At 51.9% G+C, this 18097-nt stretch overlaps 2 protein-coding genes across 5 annotated transcripts; both read right to left on the bottom strand.

The window, feature by feature from the left end:
• Positions 1-1439: 1439 nt before the first annotated feature.
• On the bottom strand, positions 1440-4436 carry LOC308657048 (anoctamin-4-like). Its single transcript, XM_081308503.1, has 4 exons — positions 4206-4436; positions 3915-4108; positions 2605-3674; positions 1440-2200 (listed from the first exon to the last, which is right to left on the bottom strand). The coding sequence occupies exons 1-3, from the start codon at positions 4243-4245 to the stop codon at positions 3630-3632; spliced, it is 279 nt and encodes a 92-aa protein (XP_081164629.1). The 5' UTR covers positions 4246-4436; the 3' UTR covers positions 1440-2200; positions 2605-3629.
• A 1750-nt stretch (positions 4437-6186) lies between these two features.
• CPLANE2 (ciliogenesis and planar polarity effector complex subunit 2) lies at positions 6187-11618 on the bottom strand. 4 transcript variants are annotated; one of them, XM_081308184.1, is made up of 6 exons: positions 11344-11618; positions 10996-11122; positions 8307-8459; positions 7595-7719; positions 7124-7260; positions 6187-6943 (listed from the first exon to the last, which is right to left on the bottom strand). In XM_081308184.1, exons 2-6 carry the CDS (start codon positions 11105-11107, stop codon positions 6694-6696), a joined length of 777 nt encoding a protein of 258 aa, XP_081164310.1. In that variant the 5' UTR covers positions 11108-11122; positions 11344-11618; the 3' UTR covers positions 6187-6693. The 4 variants fall into 4 exon arrangements, with proteins under 4 accessions (XP_081164310.1, XP_081164309.1, XP_081164308.1 ...); XM_081308183.1 differs by having other exon boundaries at positions 10996-11144; positions 11344-11616; XM_081308182.1 differs by having other exon boundaries at positions 11388-11615.
• Positions 11619-18097: the final 6479 nt, after the last annotated feature.

Genomic DNA, 18097 nt, shown 5'->3' with positions numbered 1-18097 from the left:
CCTGCTCCCCGCCCCCCTTCCTCAGAACCGGTTTGGCCAGTCTGGGGTACAGAGGGGGCTGGAACAATGGGAGTCCTATGCCTGCACGAGAGGCTCTGAAGGACCCCAGACGTCCTAAAGATGGGGGAGGCATTGCTGCTTCTCCTGGGAGACAGGTTTCTCCTCTGCTGGAGCTTCTCGAATGCAAGATGTGCTCAGGGGACTCCTGGGGGCTGGAGAGCATCCTGGGAGCCTCACAGAGAATCTCCCAAGCCTTGGAATCCTCAGGAACTCTGAGACCTCCACTGACCTTCTCTGAGCCTAACAACGCATATATAAAATGGGAATACTCAGCTCTGATGTTGAGACATGGAAATCGGTGCTGACAGTTGGCAATGTACATCTGGCTTCATCCTGGATGGCCTTTCTAGCATGGCCACTTCTCACAAATGACTCATCCTTTACTGTCACCTCACCATCTCCCATAGACCCTCCATCACAAAGCCTTCTCGGACTAAGCCCTCAATAAAGTAATTAAGATAGCCTAAACCCAACCACCCTCTATAAGAATTCTTTGTGCTGCTCTGTATCTGGCCTGTAATTTTCCAAAGCTTGCCATTAATTTGAACACTGCAAATGCCAAGCACTTATTATTACATGATTTGGGCTGGGATGTTGTTCAGTGGTAGAGCTTGCCTGGGCTGTGTAGGCCCTAGGTTTGATCCCAGCTCTGGAAGAAAAAAAAAAAGTTATGTATACAAAAAATAATACATTGCTAATAACTTTTTTTTATTGATTATTTAAAACATTACATAGCTCATGATATATCATCTTTCATACATTTGACTCAAATTGTGTTTTGAACTCCCATTTTCACCCCAAATACAGATTGCAGAATCACATCTGTTACATATTCACATTTTTACATAATGCCATATTAGTGACTGTTGTATTCTGCTACCTTTCCTATCCCCTACTATCCCCCCTCCCCTCCCTTCCCCTCCCATCTTCCCTCTCTACCTCCCCTGCTGTTGTTCAATTCTCTCCCTTTTTTTCCCTCCCCCTTGCCCCTCATAACCTCTTATAATTTTATGTATCATTGAAGGTCTCCTACCATTTCCATATGCTTTCCCTTCTCTCTCCCTTCTCTCCCCCCATTCATCTTTGTTTACTGTAGTCTTTTCCTCATGCTCTTCCTTCCTGTTCTGTTCTTAGTTGCTCTCTTTATATCAAAGCAGACATTTGGCATTTGTTTTTTAGGGCTTGGCTAGCTTCGCTTAGCATAATACATTGCTAATAACTTGTATTGCACATTTACTATGCACCAGGCACTCTTTTGCGCACTTCACATGCATTTCTTCATTCATTTATCTTTACCAGGACCTATGAGGCCGACACAGTGGCTGCTGCCACTTAGCAGGTCTGGAGCTTTCACAGGTAAAATCACACAGGCAGTTATCTCATTTGAATATCTCATCAGTTCTGTGAAGTTTCTATCTTACAGATGATGAGACTGAGGTTCAAGGGATTAAATAACTTGCCCAAGGCCACATAATTAGTAGTAATGAACTAATAATGAAGTAGTAATGAAGCCTAAATCTGCCTGACCCCACCACCAACCTATATCCTTAACCACGCCCCTGCACTGCCTTACCAGGGTTTTGGGAGGGGCCCATAAACAGTGAAAGTCTGTGGGAGATGTCTCTGCTGACCTAGCTAAACCCTTTTAGTGTGGTTCATACACTCTGGGTTTTGATGACACACAGGGCAGGGGCTTGCTTCATGGCTCAGACTCCAAACAACGCTCCCCCAGAGTGGTTCCTTTAGCAGCCAATGACGACCATTGTGTTCGGAGTCATTAGGATTCCTCTGCTTTCCTGGTGTCCATATCCACCTCCTCCCCTAGAGCAGCATCTCATAGTGAGGACACACTGCCCAAGGCGGGTGGGGACTAGGTGGCCGTGGAGAGGTCGCATACTGGGACACAGAGATAGATTTACTGGGGGCAGGGAACACAGAGAGAACCCCAATGGTTTCATTCCTGGCCAACGCACTGCTCGGATCCCTACCTGGAAGCCAGAGGGCCCCCATCGAAAGAGCATCCTGGGGACGCTAGGGTCTTCAGTTGTTCCTGCGTCCTGAGCTCAGAGGACAGCAGCCCCAGAGGGAGTAAAACTTGTCCAGGTTGCGTAGGCTGACCTCAGGACCTGAAAGCCTCCTCCTGGGGTGCGTATGTAAATGAAGGGGCGTGGTATGGGCGGGGTTTCATGGGAGGCGGGATCAGGCGGAAACTGTGGGGAATCCAGCCAATTGCTCCAGGGAGAAGACAGCAAGACCACCGGGCTAGAAGCCGCTGAACTAGCGGGGGCGGGCCAAAAGGCGTGGTCACGCTGGTGGGACAGGGCCAGGTTCCCCACCCACCCCGCCTTGCGGACAGAAAGCGGCGCCCGCCGGTTAGTCGCCAGCACCTGTTGGCTAGGTAGCGCTCACGCTCTTTCTTGGCCAGGGCCGCCGCACCTTCGGCATGAGCCAGGCAACGAGGCGCAGAGGTGCTGGGGAGAAGGGGGCAGGGGCGGCCCAAGCCAGAACGATTATTTTAGTAATCTTAGTTTATGGTGCGCTTACCACGTACGAGGAGGTGTTCCGAGGATTTTCTGGATATCTTCACAGCTCCATGAGATGAATATAAGTGACACCTCCATGTTACAGTTGAAGAAACAGAAGCATAAAGGTGTGATTTGCCCACAGACACAGAGGAATAATTCAAACCCCTCAGCGCTCACTGTTGAAAGGGGGTCTTAAGCAAAACGGGAGGGTGCATGCTTCCTCTCCTTTCTCCAGGTCTTTTCCAAAATATACTATTATTAGCAGAGTTAAGTCATTGTGTACCTACAGTGTGCCAGGCACTGTGTGAGTGTTTGACCCTGAGTCTTCATAACGACCCTGCGAAGCAGGTCCCCATTATAAAATATAGCCCCATTTACAGCAGGTCGGCGACAGTGCCTGAACCAGAACTGAGACAGGCTGAGCCTTCCTCAAGGCGACGATGAAGTCTAGACGCACAACCCGCAGCTTCCAGGAGAAGAAGGTGAGGTTCCCCTGCACAAAAGCCTGAAGCTGGGTTGAGGGGTCAGGAGAAGCTTTCGGTTGTCGACTCGGAGTCCTACATTCCGGGCCCTCCAGGTCCTGGAACCCGGCCCTGCCCCTTCAAAACACCAACCCCATCAACCGAACAACTGCCTGTCTAGAGGAGTCTGCATCCAGGGGTCCCCGCAGGAACCTCAGGAACCTCGTTACCAGGACTCAGAGCCGCGCCCCGCCACCCTAAGGCTCGGTCCCGCCCGGATTCAGACTCCGCCCCATCCAACACCACCCCCAGCCCGGCCAATCCAGGCTCCTGCCCTGCAGTTCTCAGATTTTCCGCCCCGCTTGGACTCAGCCCTGGCTACTCCTAGACAGGCCTGGGCCCTCCAGACCCACCTGCCCCTCCCAAGTCAATGACCGCGCCTCCAGCCGCTTCCCTGCTCCGCGGCCTGAAGAGTCCCCCACCTGCAAGGTGTGCGGCAGCCGCTGGACCAGGTAGGTGAAGGGCGCAGGCGCCAGCCTTAAATTTACCTAGAGGACAGTTGGCTGTGGCAGTCTTACGTATACTAGAGACCAGGCAGGAAATCCAAGGTGAAAGCGACGAGGAAAGCCTGCAGGGCACGAAGGTGTTCAAGGCCAAGTCCTCTAATTCACTCCCCATTTGGGTCCAGACCCACTCTCGCAGCAGGATGCGCCCACCTTCTGAGACTTCCAAACCTATGACTGCTATCCCAACTCCATCCCCCATTTCTCTATCATGTGGGCCCTGCCCCCCAACACCCCCTGCCCCCATCTCTGACCTCGATTTCCCCTCCGACCCTGTATCCCCTCCCCTTCTTTACTGTGCTCACATTCACCATTGCCGTCAGGTGGTCCGTGGCCTCTAGCAGGAGCAGACAGATGCCCCAAACCCCTGTGCCTTTTGGCCACTGGCTGCTGGCACTCACACAGGAAACTGGGATCTCCATCCCATTGTTGAGCAGAGAGAACAGGGGCGTCAGCAGGAAGGCCACCACAAAGATGGTGATGAACTCAAGCTGCAGCACTGGGAGACAGGGAGCCTCAGGCCTGGGCCAACTCCCCAGTGTGTCAGGTCCCCCGATGCCCCATGCACACACCCATTCTGCAGGGCCACTGCTCACCTATCCCCAGGTATTCATCAAGCAGGTCCTTGCACTGCATGAGCTCATAGTTCTCTGAGTGCTGCAGCTCCTGCCTTGCCTAGATGTCCCACATCCTTGCCAGCTGCCCCTGCTGCTTCTGGGCCTTCAGCCTCCTGCAGCAGAGGCAGGGAAACCCGATAATAGCTGTAACAATATCCTGTGTCAGGAACGACCATTTCTATTCCTCCAACACTCCTTAGAGTCAGCACGATATTCCCACCTGACAGAGGAGAAACAGAGACCTAGAGATTTTTCCCAAGGCTCCCCAAATTTTAAGTGGTAGAGCTGGGGTTGAAATCATCATTTGGGTCTGGAATGCAGTTCTCTTTATTAAGTCCTCCAGGAATCAGTGCATCCTACATAATCAGTCATTCTTGGTCTCTGGAATCTTCTCTCCCCAAAATAGCAATCAGAAGCTCTCTGTTTCAAAGCTCTCTCCTGTTCAGCATTGCATAATCCTCTTTGCTCTTTTTTGAGAGGTATTATTGTTCCCATTGTTCTGGTGAGAAAACTGAGGCTCAGAAGAGACAGGGCTAGCCTTGTGCCTGTCTCCTGACACCCAGGCAAGCTTTCCTTCTGCTTTGTTCTCATAAAAGCCCTGCCCACAGCCTGGCTAGGCCCAGCCTGTCCTGTCCTCCTGTTCCCCACACTCAAGGCAGGATGCGCTCCTCCATGTTACTGCCATTCGCTGCCATGGTGATGAAGAGCCTAAGCCAGCTCAGTGAGGCAGCCGCTAGGGCTGCACTGTTGTTGGCAGACACAGGGCACCTTATTTGGGACTTAGGAGCTGCAGAGGGGTGACTCCGCCTCCTTGCCAGTGTAACTGGCATGTGTCTGGTCATCTTCTCCTCCCACCCATCCTGGAGACCCCAGATGCAGATCCTACCCCTGCCAGACTTGAGCATGGGATGGCCCCACACTTCTCCAAGAGCCAGCTACACAGGGGTGTAGCTGGTCACCTGTGAGCGTGGGCTGTGCAGAGAGCTAGGGACTGACTTCTCAAGAGAGGGCTCTGCAGCCAGCTGGCTTTGAGGGTCCCAGCTGGGTCATGTCAGGCCTCGGCCCAGGGGTCTACATGGGACCAGCAGGGGCAGCATATGACCAGGGGGTAAGAATATCAAGGCCCCTTTCCTCACCCCACTTTGGCCTATGCTCACCAATGTCTCTGGCCAACGAGCAGGAATAGCGAAGGCTGGGCCTGCTCACTACCCTCCTGCTCTTGATCTTGCCCAGTGGCCTGTTAGGACAACTCATACCTGACTCCCACCCAGCAGGGTCTTGGTCCTGCTCAGCAGTGCTTTCTGACTCCTGGGCTAGCCTGATGTTGTTTTTTGTTTGTTGTTGTTGTTTGCTCTTTTAATTAAAAAAAATTTAGTTGTTGATGGACCTTTTGTTTATTTATATGCGGTGCTAAGAATTGAACTCATCAAACTCAGGGCTGGGGTTGTGGCTCACCTCACACATTTGAGACCGTGGATTCAATCTTCAGCACCACGTAAAAATAAATAAGTGTAATAAAAGTATTGTGTCCAACTACAACTAAAAAGTAAAATTAAAAAAAAAAAAAAAAGAATTGAACTCACCCATGCTAGGCGAGCGCTCCACCACTGAGCCCAACCCCAGCCGGCCTGATGATTTTGCGAAAGGCTCCAGAGTGAAGGGCTTGCCTCCTGGACCTGCAGGTGGGATGAATCTCCCAGCCTCCTCCCCAGCTCCAGGTGACCAAGTGACTAGGTGCTGACCAATGGAATGTGGGCAGGAAGTCCACCCCAGGCCCAGTCCACAGAAATCTGTGTGATTCATTCCCTGTCTGCCGACCATTGATGCCCTGGGGTAAATGTGGAGGATCTCAGGGCCTGGGCTTCAGATGGGCACATGGAGTAGACAACTGGCCCTTTGCCTCCTCCTGAGGTGAGAACTAAGCAGGAAAAAACACTTCATTGTTTTAAAAATTATTTTTTTAGTTGTTGATAGACCTTTATTTATTTATATGTGGTACTGAGAATTAAACCCAGTGCCTCACACATGCCAGGCAAGCGTGCTACCACTGAGCCCCAAGGAAAAAACACTTTATAGAGTTAAGCCACCAAGGCTTCAGGGTTTATCTGTTACAGCAGATCATGTGACTTCAATTAAGAAGGTGCCTGGCGGAAGGCATGTGAGGTCCAGGTTCTGCCCGGCCTCCCTCCCCCAGTCCCTTCTGCACCCTCCATGGGTGCTGCAGAAGGGGGAAGGGTAGCAGGAGGCTGGGGAGACAGCTGAGCTCCAGGCCCTGCCTGAAGCCCTGTGCCCCACTCACTGCCAAGTACTCTGCAAAGAAGGTGCCACTGCAGCGGGCCCTTGCCGGCCAGCCCTCAGGAGGGGTCAGTGTTCCACCCCAGCAGGAGGCCCTCGGTGCTGCCCTCTGGTCCAGGTCACATAAAGATTGGGAGTGGGGATCATAGGTGTCCTTTCATGATGCCACCCCTCAGCTGGGGGTATTTTCTGCAGAGGTGGGAAGCAGGCCAGCTGCCACCTGGTCCTGATGCCACAGCTGCTCAGCAAGGCCATTGAGCACATGGGCAATGTCGGCCAGCCCAGCCCGCCCATCCAGAGTGCGCCCATCAGCCAGGCGCCGCCCAGGCACACTCTTCACCCGCAGCAGGGGCAGCTGCCAGGCCTGCCGGAAGGCTGTGAGGTCCCGCTCAGGCACGTCTGTGTGCATGTACTGGTCGAATCTGGAGGAAGGTCAAGGAGCCTGGCCAGGCACCTCTGCTCACCGCCCCATCAGACCCGGGCTTTGCCCTCCTCCCTAAAGGCTGGGCCCCACAGCTGGGTGGAGGCGGGGTCTTCGGGCCCATGCTCCATGCCTTGTCAAGGGTGGCCTCTGACCGTCCCAGGGACCACCCAAAGGATACTTGGAGCCAATGACCATCCTGACGACACCAGGGGCCTCTCCTGCTATGCGGGCCAGCTGTCCCGGCAGGTCTTCGAAGGAGGCACGGTCAGTGAAAGAGAAGAGGAAGAGGAAGGCATCTGTGTTCTCTTTGCAGGCCTGGGGATGGAGAGGCTGGCTCACAGCACACCATCACATGACCACGCCACCCCACACCCGCGCAACTAGAACCTTGTAACTGGCTGCAAGGGGCTAAGAAGCAGAAACCGCTCCTCCTTTCAGACTGGGAACCTGAGGCCCAGAGTGGCTGGTCCTGTGACACAGCTCCAGCTGGGACTCAGTCCCATGCCAGCTCAGAGCTCTGCCGCCAGCACACCGCCCACCTGCAGCTCATGGAAGCCCTGCTCAGGGTCCTGCAGACGAGGTGGGCCCAGCTCAGAGCTCCTCAGACATCTGCCTGCTCCCAGGGTCCTGCTGGGCCCGCCCTGCTCACCAGCAGCATGTGATCAAACTTTTTGAGCGCAGACTCCCCGCAGTCCCAGAACTCGAAGCGGAACATGATGACCCGGTTGCTGGCCTGCAGCTTAGCTGGCCAAAACACCACAGTGGTCTGGATGCCTGAGGGGGGCCGGGGTCAGCCATTCAGCATGGGAGAAGTTAGGGGAACAGGGAACCAATAAAGAGTAAGAAAAGGGATACATCCCTGCCCTGGTGGGTCACCAGTCTGAATGAAAGGCGCAGTCCGTGACCTGGAAGAATTTTTAGTTTCTTGGGGGGAAATGGAGACTTGCCCTGGAGGAGCCCCTGGTGCACTGGGAAGATGCAGCCCCTACTAGGATAAAGCAGTTTCACAGTCTGTATGAGAGACCCAAAGGTCCTGGGACATTGAGGGATGCACACAATGCATGACTCTGTCCAGTGGAAAGACAGGAGGATGAACACTTCCTGAGCTCTGGCCTTGTGCCAGCCCAATGCTGGGCATGTTACCTTCACCAGCTCCAGCTTCAGCTCTGTGACGTTCCCGTGGGGTTGGTACTATTATCCCCTTGGGATAGAGAAGACTCAGAGAGATGAAGTGACTTTCCAAGGTCACAGGGGAAGTGGTAGAGTCAGATACACTCCCTGGCTTGCGTAGTCAATAGCCAGGTTCTGTCTTCCACTCCAGGGAAGGCCTCCAAGGATGGGCAAAGGGTGGGTTCACTCACCAGTGGTCTCATGGTGCACCACGGGCACCTCCAGGCCAGCCAGCTTGGACACCAGCGCCGTCTTGCCCACACCACTTTTCCCAGAAACGAAGATCTTGTAACTGGCAGTGTCAATGGCCACAGGCGGGGGCAACACTGGCCGCTCAAGCAGCCCTGGGAGGGGGAGAGCCAGGTAGCGTCAGGCGTTCATCCTGCACTTGCCCCAGTGGACAACCTCATCTCTAAGGGTTCTAACCCACCATCTGTGGTTCTCCATATTTGTTCCAGATCTTAAGAAGCCTGGGACACACAGAGATGTGTGACATAGTGGCACATCCCTGTGCCTAGGTTCTTTTTTTTTTTTTTTTTTTTTAAAGAGAGAGTGAGAGAGGAGAGAGTTAGAGAGGAGAGAGAGAGAGAGAATTTTTAATATTTATTTTTTTTTTAGTTCTCGGCGGACACAACATCTTTGTTGGTATGTGGTGCTGAGGATAGAACCCGGGCCGCACGCATGCCAGGCGAGCGCACTACAGCTTGAGCCACATCCCCAGCCCGTGCCTAGGTTCTTAAAGGTAGTTCACAGATACTTATTTAATGAGGCCTGGATATGAGACACTCGAGTGGGTACATCCAGCTGTTAATCCCCAAAATAGGAATTCAAAGTCATTATTGCTGACCCTCTAACTTCTGGCTTTTGGATACTGCGTGACATAAGTTATAAGTTTGGTGGCTCTAACGATTCCTAGAAAATCTCTCTACCTTAACTCAATTCTTTTTTTTTTTAACTCAATTCTTTCCCTCACACAACTGATGACATAAGGAAATACAAGAAAAGCCGACCCTCTGCATACCACTGCTCAGCATGATCCCTACACACTTCTTCATTTCCCCTCCACTGACAAAGACCACAATTCTCCCAGCTCACAGAGGAGGAACCTAGCATTCACTATCCACAGTCAAAGGCTAGGCAGGTGTAGCCTGGGTCAAGCCAGGGTCTGAATGACCCCAAATCCAGTGTTCTTGCCACCACGGGGTGGAGAGAGACAAAGGCCATACTGGAGTCATACTTCGAATGTGTTTTAATTTCTTGAAGAGGAAAAAAAGAAATCACACCAGGCATGTTGGTGTGCACCTGTAATCACAGCTACTTGTAAGGCTGAGGTAGGATGTTTGAGCCCAGGAGTTTAAGGTCAGGTCGGACAACATAGTAGACCCTCATCTCTTTAAAAAAAAAGTAGTGAAGACATTCATGGTGGCACATCCCTGTAAGTCCCAGCTCTGGAGGCTGAGGCAGGAGGATCGCAAATTCAAAGCCAGCCTGGGCAACTTAGCGAGACCTTGACTCAAAATAAAAAGTAAAAAGGACTGGGGATGTAGTTCAGTGAAAGAGTGCCCTGAATTCAACCCCTAGCAGTACCCCTCCTCCCCATAAAAAAAACGAAATGTTTACAAACCTTGGCCTGTTAGCTCTCAATAGTAACAAATGACTCCAGTCTGACCCTCACATGTACAAGAGATACTAAAATGAGGTTCCTGAGATTAAGAAGGATCCTATCTTTTGGACAGAGTTTAGGTCCAGAATCTGAAATCCTTAGTTCCTTGCCACTCCGAGTGTGGTCCATGGACCATGGCACTGCTGTTCCCTGGGAGCTTGTTAGAAACGAACATTTCAGCTACGCAGACCCACTGGCTCGGAACTTGTATTTAAAGAGGATTCTAGGTCAGAGGTCTGCCTGAAACTCTGGGGTTCTGTGAGCCAGCTCTGGGCCACTCCAAATAATGCCCAACTTTTTTGGGTTGGTTTTACCGATACTGTTATGACATGCTCTGGATTTCCCACACACAGAAGCGTGGTTTCTCACAGATTCTTCTTCTTTTTTTTCTTTTTAATTGTCAATGGACCTTTATTTTGTTTATTAATTTATTTTTATGTGGTGCTGAGAATCGAACCTAGTGCCTCACACATGCTAGGCAAGTGCTCTACCACTGAGCCACAACCCCAGCCCCAGATCCTTCTTAATAAGGCAATATAAGCAAAAGTGTTTTCAATTACTACAAGTGAACCCCATACAAAGTCAATCTATAGAAATCTTTAGGGGGGCTTTAAACTTAAAAGTTGGAAAAAAAAGAGTCAAAATTATGACACATCTATAGGCTAAGGGCTGAGAGTCCTAAGCTAGGGACTGCCCTCTCATGTTTTGGTGGAAAGCCTGTTGGCACTTGGTCTCTCCTGGCCGCAGTGGACTCTGGCTGCTGGGCAAGTCTAGCTTGGGTGAGCTGGCTTCAGCCTGGGGGGTACCAGTGTCTTATCTCTGGCATAAGGACGTGGAAGAGCTCTGTGTTCACTAGGGCACATCCTGGGCAAGTCTGTAAAATGCTGTTAGAGAAGCTAAGATGGGAGTTCACAGGGTAAAGTGCCCAGCAGAGGGCCTGGCACTAAGTGAGGGCTCAATGGACAGCATCTCTGGTGACCGTGGCTGCTGGCAGGTGAGGTTGTTTCCATGTTCCTGGCTCTGTTGATGGAATTAGTTCTAAGGAGATTTGAGGATGGGGGTTCAGGGATGGGGCTTCCAGGAGTCACCAAAGCCAAGGAGTGAGGTGGAGCAGGGCCTCACTTCCTTGCTTCTTTCTATACCCACCATCTCCCAAGCAACAGGTGACACAGCCTCCCCAGAGTGACAACTGACAGGCTGAGGGCGAGAGCACTTACCAAACACCCGACGGCGGCTCTTGCGCAGGATGCAGGCCAAGTACTCCTTACCCTCGGTGGTCTCGTGCCAGTCTGGGACAATCACCGAACCGTGCGCGGGAGGTCTGGCCATAACTGAGCATGCCAACTAGGTAGAGGGGTGCAGAGTGCTAGGAGTGGGGGTGAAAGCGGGGGTGACGGTCTCAAGCTGGACCTGTGATCCTTCCTAACCTCCGACTCTACCGTAGCCCCAGCTCCCCATCTGAAGATGCCGTCACATTGCCCCCTGGCCTCCGCAGTGCTCCCTGGGGACAGCCATCCCATTACTGCTTTGGAGGGGGTTTACACAACCCCTCTCTCCCTCATCACCTTTGGGTGGGGGTCACTCAGCCCGACTCCTGAAGCCACCTAACCTTCACAGCCAGCAGTCCACGCCGGCGAGCTGGCTCGGGTGGAGACGGTCCCTTTAAAAGCCCGCCCTGCGCCGCACCATGCCGCGCCTCACCGCCGCGGGACCTGCTTCCGCCGCGGCTTCTGCTCTCTCCTCCAGCCCCTGCAGCGCATGTGCGGGGCCGTTGCCACGGAGACGCAGGGGGCGGGGTTGAGCGGCTGGCGGTGTCCGCTCCTCCTGCAGAGTAGTCAGCAGCGAGCGCCGCGCAATGAATGGCTTCTCTGGGCCACTGCTCCGTCCCAGCCCGTCTTCCCTCCCAAACTTGATCAAATGCCCCTCTGTCCAGGAGCCTCCCGCGCCTCGCTGTGTCTCAGCTTCTTGTTCTATAAAGTGCCTTTTTTTTTTTTTTTAACTTTTTAGGATTCTTTACAACACTGCTGCTCAGCAGCCTCCTGAGTTAAGACACCTCTGGCGTCACAGACGGGGAACAGCAGCTCGGAGAGATCAAGGGAATTGCAGGAGGTCTTTAGATGTTGATGTATATATATATAGTTTTGTTTGCAGCCGACTTTTCAGCCCTGCGTCTGTGGTCCAATCGTGGCCACTCCACCTGCTACCCAGAAAGTGGGTGCTCAGTAAACACTCCTGAGTTGGAAGGGTGCAGGTGGGCCCCTACTGAGAGGTATCTACTACATTTAATTTTTACCACTACCTTTCTGCCACGTTTTCAAGTCAGGCGAGGACTTTAAGGGACCTTACTTTGTAAGAGATGAGCTAAGGCCGGGCAGTGGGACTTAGCAGAGATGACTTCACTTAATTCTATAAACATTACATTTAGTGTAAATAATAGCATCATCCCTCTTTTACCGATGAAGAAATAGAGACATAACATGACTTTTGTGAGGTCACACCACACAGCTAGTCAGTGGAAAAACCTGTCTCAGAACCCAGTGGTACCTGACTCTATAAAGTACATATCTATTCTGCCAGAGTGGGTTTTGTGTTTTAAAATCTTCGCCCCCAGCCACGAGGAAGGCTGTCTTAGTGAAGCTCAATGCAGCCAGAGGCCACAAATCCACAAGTGAGTGAGACCATTATGTCTGGGGTGTGGGTAGGAACGGAAGAAGATGCGTCAGACAGGGTGCTCCAGGCAGCCAGGCACCATCCCCACAGGATTCCAACAGGATTCTTTGCCTACTTGACTGGGTCAGATGGTTCCCTTCCTGCAGCTCTTCCTGCATCTGCCCTCAGTCAGGCTGCCCACAGCTGTGTGGCTCTCTTCACAGGCTGGGCGTGCCCCATGGTGGGGCTCAGATCTGAACTGTCTTTGGGTATCCAGGCTTCACGTCCAGCCCTGCCCTGGCTTGGCTTGGGGAGCCCAGTGAAGGTGTGAAAAAACAAAGCATCCTGACAGAGTGAGCTTGTCAGTTAACCCTGCAGCCGTCACATTCTCTTGCAGCACAGAGGGAGGCTGGTGGTCAGAGGAACTGGTGGCCAGAGGCTAGGGCTTCAGTCTTCACTGTCCCACAGTGAGCTTATGGACGCCTGAAGCCTGCAGAGCTGATAAACGTGGACTCTGGGACTCTCGGCCTCCGACCCTGAGAGGTGCTTCTTGAGCTGGGGCGATGTCTGTGAGTCCGCACCTTAAAGGAGCACTGGCAGTTCTGAAACTGGGATCTGATTAGCTTGGACTGCTGTGCCAAAGACTGGACGATTCGATAACGGAATTCATCTTCTCACAGTTCTGGAGACTGGAAATCTCAGAGCAGGGGTTGGTTTCTGGTGAGGCCCCCCTCTCCATGTCCTCACAGGACCTCCTCTCTGGGCTCACCCTCCTGGTGTTTCTTCCTTTTCTTCTAAGATCACTAGTCCTTTTGGATTAGGGCACAGTTATGATCTCATTTAAGCTTAATTACCTCTCTTTTTAAAAAATTTTGCAGTTGAACCTAAGGGGGCTCTACCACTGAACGACATCCCCAGCCCTTTTATTTTTTTTAAGAGAGAATTTTTTAATATTTATTTTTTAGTTTTCGGCGGACACATCTTTGTTTGTACGTGGTGCTGAGAATCGAACCCGGGCTGCACGCATGCCAGGAGAGTGCGCTACTGCTTGAGCCACATCCCCAGTCCTCCCCAGCCCTTTTAATTATTTAAATTTTTTTTAATTTTTAATTTTATTTTTAGACAGGGTCTTGCTAAGTTGCCCAGGCCAACCTTAAAACTTTTGATCCTTCTACCTCATCCTCCTGAGTGGCTGGGATTACAGACCTGTGCCTCCATACCTGGCTATAACAACCTCTTCAAAAGATCTATCTCCAAGGCCAGACGCCATGGCATACACCTGAAATCCCAGCGGCTTGGGAGGCTGAGACCCTGTCTCTAAATAAAACACAAAATAGGGCTAGGGCTGTGGCTCAGTGGTTGAGTGCTCCTGAGTTTAATTCCCAGTGACCCCCTCTCCCCCATGTACTGGCATACCGCTGTTATCCCAATGATTTGGCAGGCTGAGGCAGGAGGACCCAAGTGTGAGGGCAGCCTCAGTAATTTAGCAAGACTTTCAGCAACTTAGTCCCTGTCTGAATAAAAAACAAAACGGCTGGGCATGTGGCTATGGTTCAGTGGTAAAGCAACCCTGGGGGCAACCCCCAATACTTAAAAACAAACAAACAAACAAAAACCCTATCTCCAAAACAGTCCCATTGGGATTAGGGCTTCAATATATGGATTTTGCGGCTTACAATTCAGTCTATGACAAGGCCCACAGATCTCATGTGGATAAATTCTGCAGCTGGGAACACGGAGCCATTGATTGGCTGGGACCCTTGTGCCCTTCCATTAGAGTGGCTTTGCAGGCAAGGTGCTTCTCCTTTTAGAGCCTCGGGTGAAACAGGTGGACCTAAGGTCCCTCGCGGTGTAGAGCCCTCTAATTTTTTTTAATATTTATTTTTTAGTTTTAGGTGGACACAATGTCTTTTATTTTTATGTGGTGCTGAGAATCGAACCCATTGCCTCACGCATGCTAGGCTGAGCCACACCCCCAGCCCCGAACCCTAGGATTAATGCATGCATTCTTCATGGTTCAATCATGTTCAGTTCCTCAGAGCAGGGACACAGTCACCAGCCGGACAGAGTGGATAGAAGCTCAGGTGGATGCACGCACACACACACGTACACAGGCTGGGGGAGGGTGGGTGAGATCGAGGCATGGGCAGCCCTGCCTGGGACCCTGATGGGGAGCCAATAGGACCCCAGGCTTAAAACCCTCTCCTAGCTTCCCCTTGCACCCAGAATAACACCTGTTCCCCACCTTCACTGTGGCCTGGAATGGGGCATACTTTTTGCTCTGTCTTCTACGTGGTCCTTCCACCAAGTCTACCACCTTTGAGCCATTCTCCAGGCTGAAGCCCCAGCCAGTCAGTCAGGTCAAGGGCATCAACCTTGTTGCCAAGTCTGTGGCAAACTCCCAGTCCTCAGATCACCTCACACTGGATGATTCCCAGGTGACTGGGCTGCTGGTGATGCTCCTAACCAGGAGGGCAGAGGAGGATCTCATGGGGTGCGAGGGTCTGGTGTGGACTCCCTGGAGAGGACACAGCAGGTGGGGGGGCTTAGGATGCAGGTGAGCGGCCTGGGCAGAGTTCAGCACAATGTCAGCACCAGGCGAGACAGATCAACTTGAAGCAATGAGTGTGGAAATAAGATCCCTCAGACAGGTGGACAGACTAGAGGCCCGGGCAATGACAGCTATGAGTTCAGACCCAGGAGAGGCAGAGGAACTGGAAAGTGGCTGAGATGAAGTAGCCAGATACCAAAGCTGGTCCAGAGTCAGGGCCCCTGGAAGTGATGGGGACACCTGATGTCCAGTGATGAGGGACTGATGCCCAGGGCCAGCTGAGCTGAAGATCGAGAGAAGCCCAAGGTCAATGTCCTCTGCAGAACCATGTGTTGCTCTCTGGCTTAAAACCCTCTAATGGCTGGGCATTGTGTAATCCCAGTCAGTTGGGAGGCAGAGGCAGGAGTATTGCAAATTCAAGACCAGCTTCAGCAATTTAACAAGACACCGTCTCAAAAATAAAAAGGGTTGGGAATATAGCTCAGTGGTAGAACATCCCTGGGGTCAGTCCCCAGTGCTGCGAAACACAAAACCCCTACAGGGCCCACCTGCCCTCTGTCCCTTCACTCATACACTCAGCTAGACTGGCTTTTCCTCTCCTTCTTCACTGTGTCAAGTTCATGCCCAGCTCAGACCTTTGTTCCTGTGCTCCCTCTGTGTGGAACGCTCTTCCAGATTTCCCACGACTGGCTTTTTAAATTCAGGACTCAGCGAAAATACAGCCTCTGCGGAAGGGCCTTCATGGGATGAGCCCGATCCTGCCCATTTCCATCTGGGATGATGCTCTCAGGTCGTCACCCACACCTGTCCCTCTCCCCTACCCCCATGGGACTACATATTTGTTGAATGCAGGGATGAGTCCTGGCCAGACCTTTCCCCCTCCACCCCTAGCTCCAATCACTCACCAGAGGCTGAGAGGTACCTCCTGCTTTTTTTTTTTTTTCCTAGTGTCTGGGATGGAACTCGGAACCTCATGCATGTAGGCAAGGCTCCTCCACCACTGAGCCACAGCTCCAGACCACCCAATACATTTTTTTTTGTACCAGGAATTGAACTCAGGGGCACATGACCACATCCCTAACCCTATTTGCCTTTTATATAGAGACAGGGAGGGTCTCACTGACTTGCTTAGCGCCTCGCCATTGCTGAGGCTGGCTTTTTTTTTTTTTTTTTTTTTTTGAGAGAGAGAGAGAAGAGAGAGAGGAGAGAGAATTTTTTTTAATATTTATTTTTCAGTTTTCGCCGGACACAACATCTTTTATTTTTTATTTTATGTGGTGCTGAGGATCGACCCCAGCGCCCCGCGCATGCCACATCCCCAGCCCCCTGAGGCTGGCTTTGAACTCGTGATTCTTCTGTCTCAGCCTCCCAAGCTGCTGGGGTTACAGGTGCACACCACCACGCCTGGCTCCACTTTCTGATGAGGTCCTCTCCTTGTTGCCGCTGCCCCACTCTGGATACTTGTTCCTGGGCCCTACTCTTCAGTTCACCCTTCTCTAGTCCGTCCTCCAGTTCTGCCCTGTCCTCTCCAGTCACAGTGACCTTAAGGTTCCAGAAGGGCCTGACGGAGCCTTGGGCCTCTGCATTTGCGCAGGCTGCTCCCTAAATGGAACCCGCCCTGCCTCCTCTGGCCAGGTCTCTCTCATCTGTGTTCCAGGCAGGCCAGCCGCTCTTTCTCCTTCTAACCAAGCAAGAGCACAGATGTTTAAGACACAGAACTTCGGGGTCACATGTGTAGCTCAGGGGTAGAGGGTATGTGTAGCATGTCAAGGTCCTACATTTGATCCTAAGAACCCTTTTTTTGTTGTTGTTTTGTTACTGGGAATCGAACCCAGGGGTACTTGACCACTGAGCCACAACCCCACAACCCTAGCCTTTTTTCTTTCTTTTTTTTTTTTTATTTTGAGACAGGGTCTTGCTAAGTTGCTTAGGATTTAGGGCCTAAGTTGCTAAGGCTGGCCTTGAACTTTCAATCCTCCTGCTTAAGCCTCCTGAGTAGCTGGGGTTAAGAGGTGTGCCACCATGCCCATGATACTCAGTCCCTTAAAAACAAAAAACAGCCGGTGTGGTGGCATACACCAATAACCCCAGCTACTTGGGAGTCTGAGGCAGGAGGCTATCAAGTTCAAGGCCAGCTTAGACAACTTAGTGAGACCGTGTTTCAATAAAATCGAATCAAGGCTGGATGTAATGGCACATGCCTGTAATCCCAGTAGCTCAGGAGCCGAGGCAGGAGGAGTGAAAGTTCAAAATCAGCCTCAGCAACTTAGTGAGGCCCTAAGCAACTTAGCAAGACCCAGTCACAGACTAAAAAATAAAAAGGGCTAGAGATGTGGCTCAGTGGTTAAGTGCCCCAGTTCAATCCCTGGTATTCTCCCCGCAAAATCAAACAAAAACCCCCACAAAACTTTATTTCCTCTGACTCCATTTATTCTGTCTCTGAGCTTCTAACCCCTCTGATGCAGACATTTTAATTCAGTGACTTCCTGGTAAACTCAAGTTCAGATGGACACAATATCTTTATTTTTATTTATTTTTATGTGGTGCCAGAGACTAAACCCAGGGCCTCACGCATGTGAGGCAAGCGCTCCACCACTGAGCTATAGCCCCAGCCCATGTTCAGCTATTTTTGATTCTTGACAATTTCAACACTCTCCAAGTTTTTTCCCCCCATTCTCTCCTCTTCCAGCCCTGGGGGTAATGTTCCCTGTTGGTGAGGCCTGAGCAAATGCCAGGGAAGCACAGCTGCCTCCGAGCTCCCTCTCTTCAGGTGCCATCTCTGGCGGGGCCTCCTGGTGAAGGGAGACACTCCACTGGGCCCGCCTGTGTAGTTCTTTGTAAGAAGCGTTCTCTCCTTCCACTGAGGGCTCTGCTCACGAGCTTTACTCTGTTCCATCGAGGGGTGATCTCTGTCCATCAAATCTACACAGGTCACTCTACATTTTCCTCAGTCCCTACCACTGGCTACTCTGGGCATGCCAGGCCGCCCACAGCCCTTTTGCATTCTGCCGGGAACGCAGGCAGTCTGTCTGTCTTGTGGAGGCCTGGACTGCTCCCTGCAGGGTGAGGCTTAGATCCCACCCACCTGGGATGCCCAGAGAGGCTCCAGCTTCACCTGC

The sequence above is a fragment of the Spermophilus citellus genome, assembly GCF_964194105.1.
Source record: "Spermophilus citellus genome assembly, chromosome: 9".
NCBI lineage: Eukaryota > Metazoa > Chordata > Mammalia > Rodentia > Sciuridae > Spermophilus > Spermophilus citellus.
This window is presented reverse-complemented; position numbering and strand designations above follow the sequence as displayed.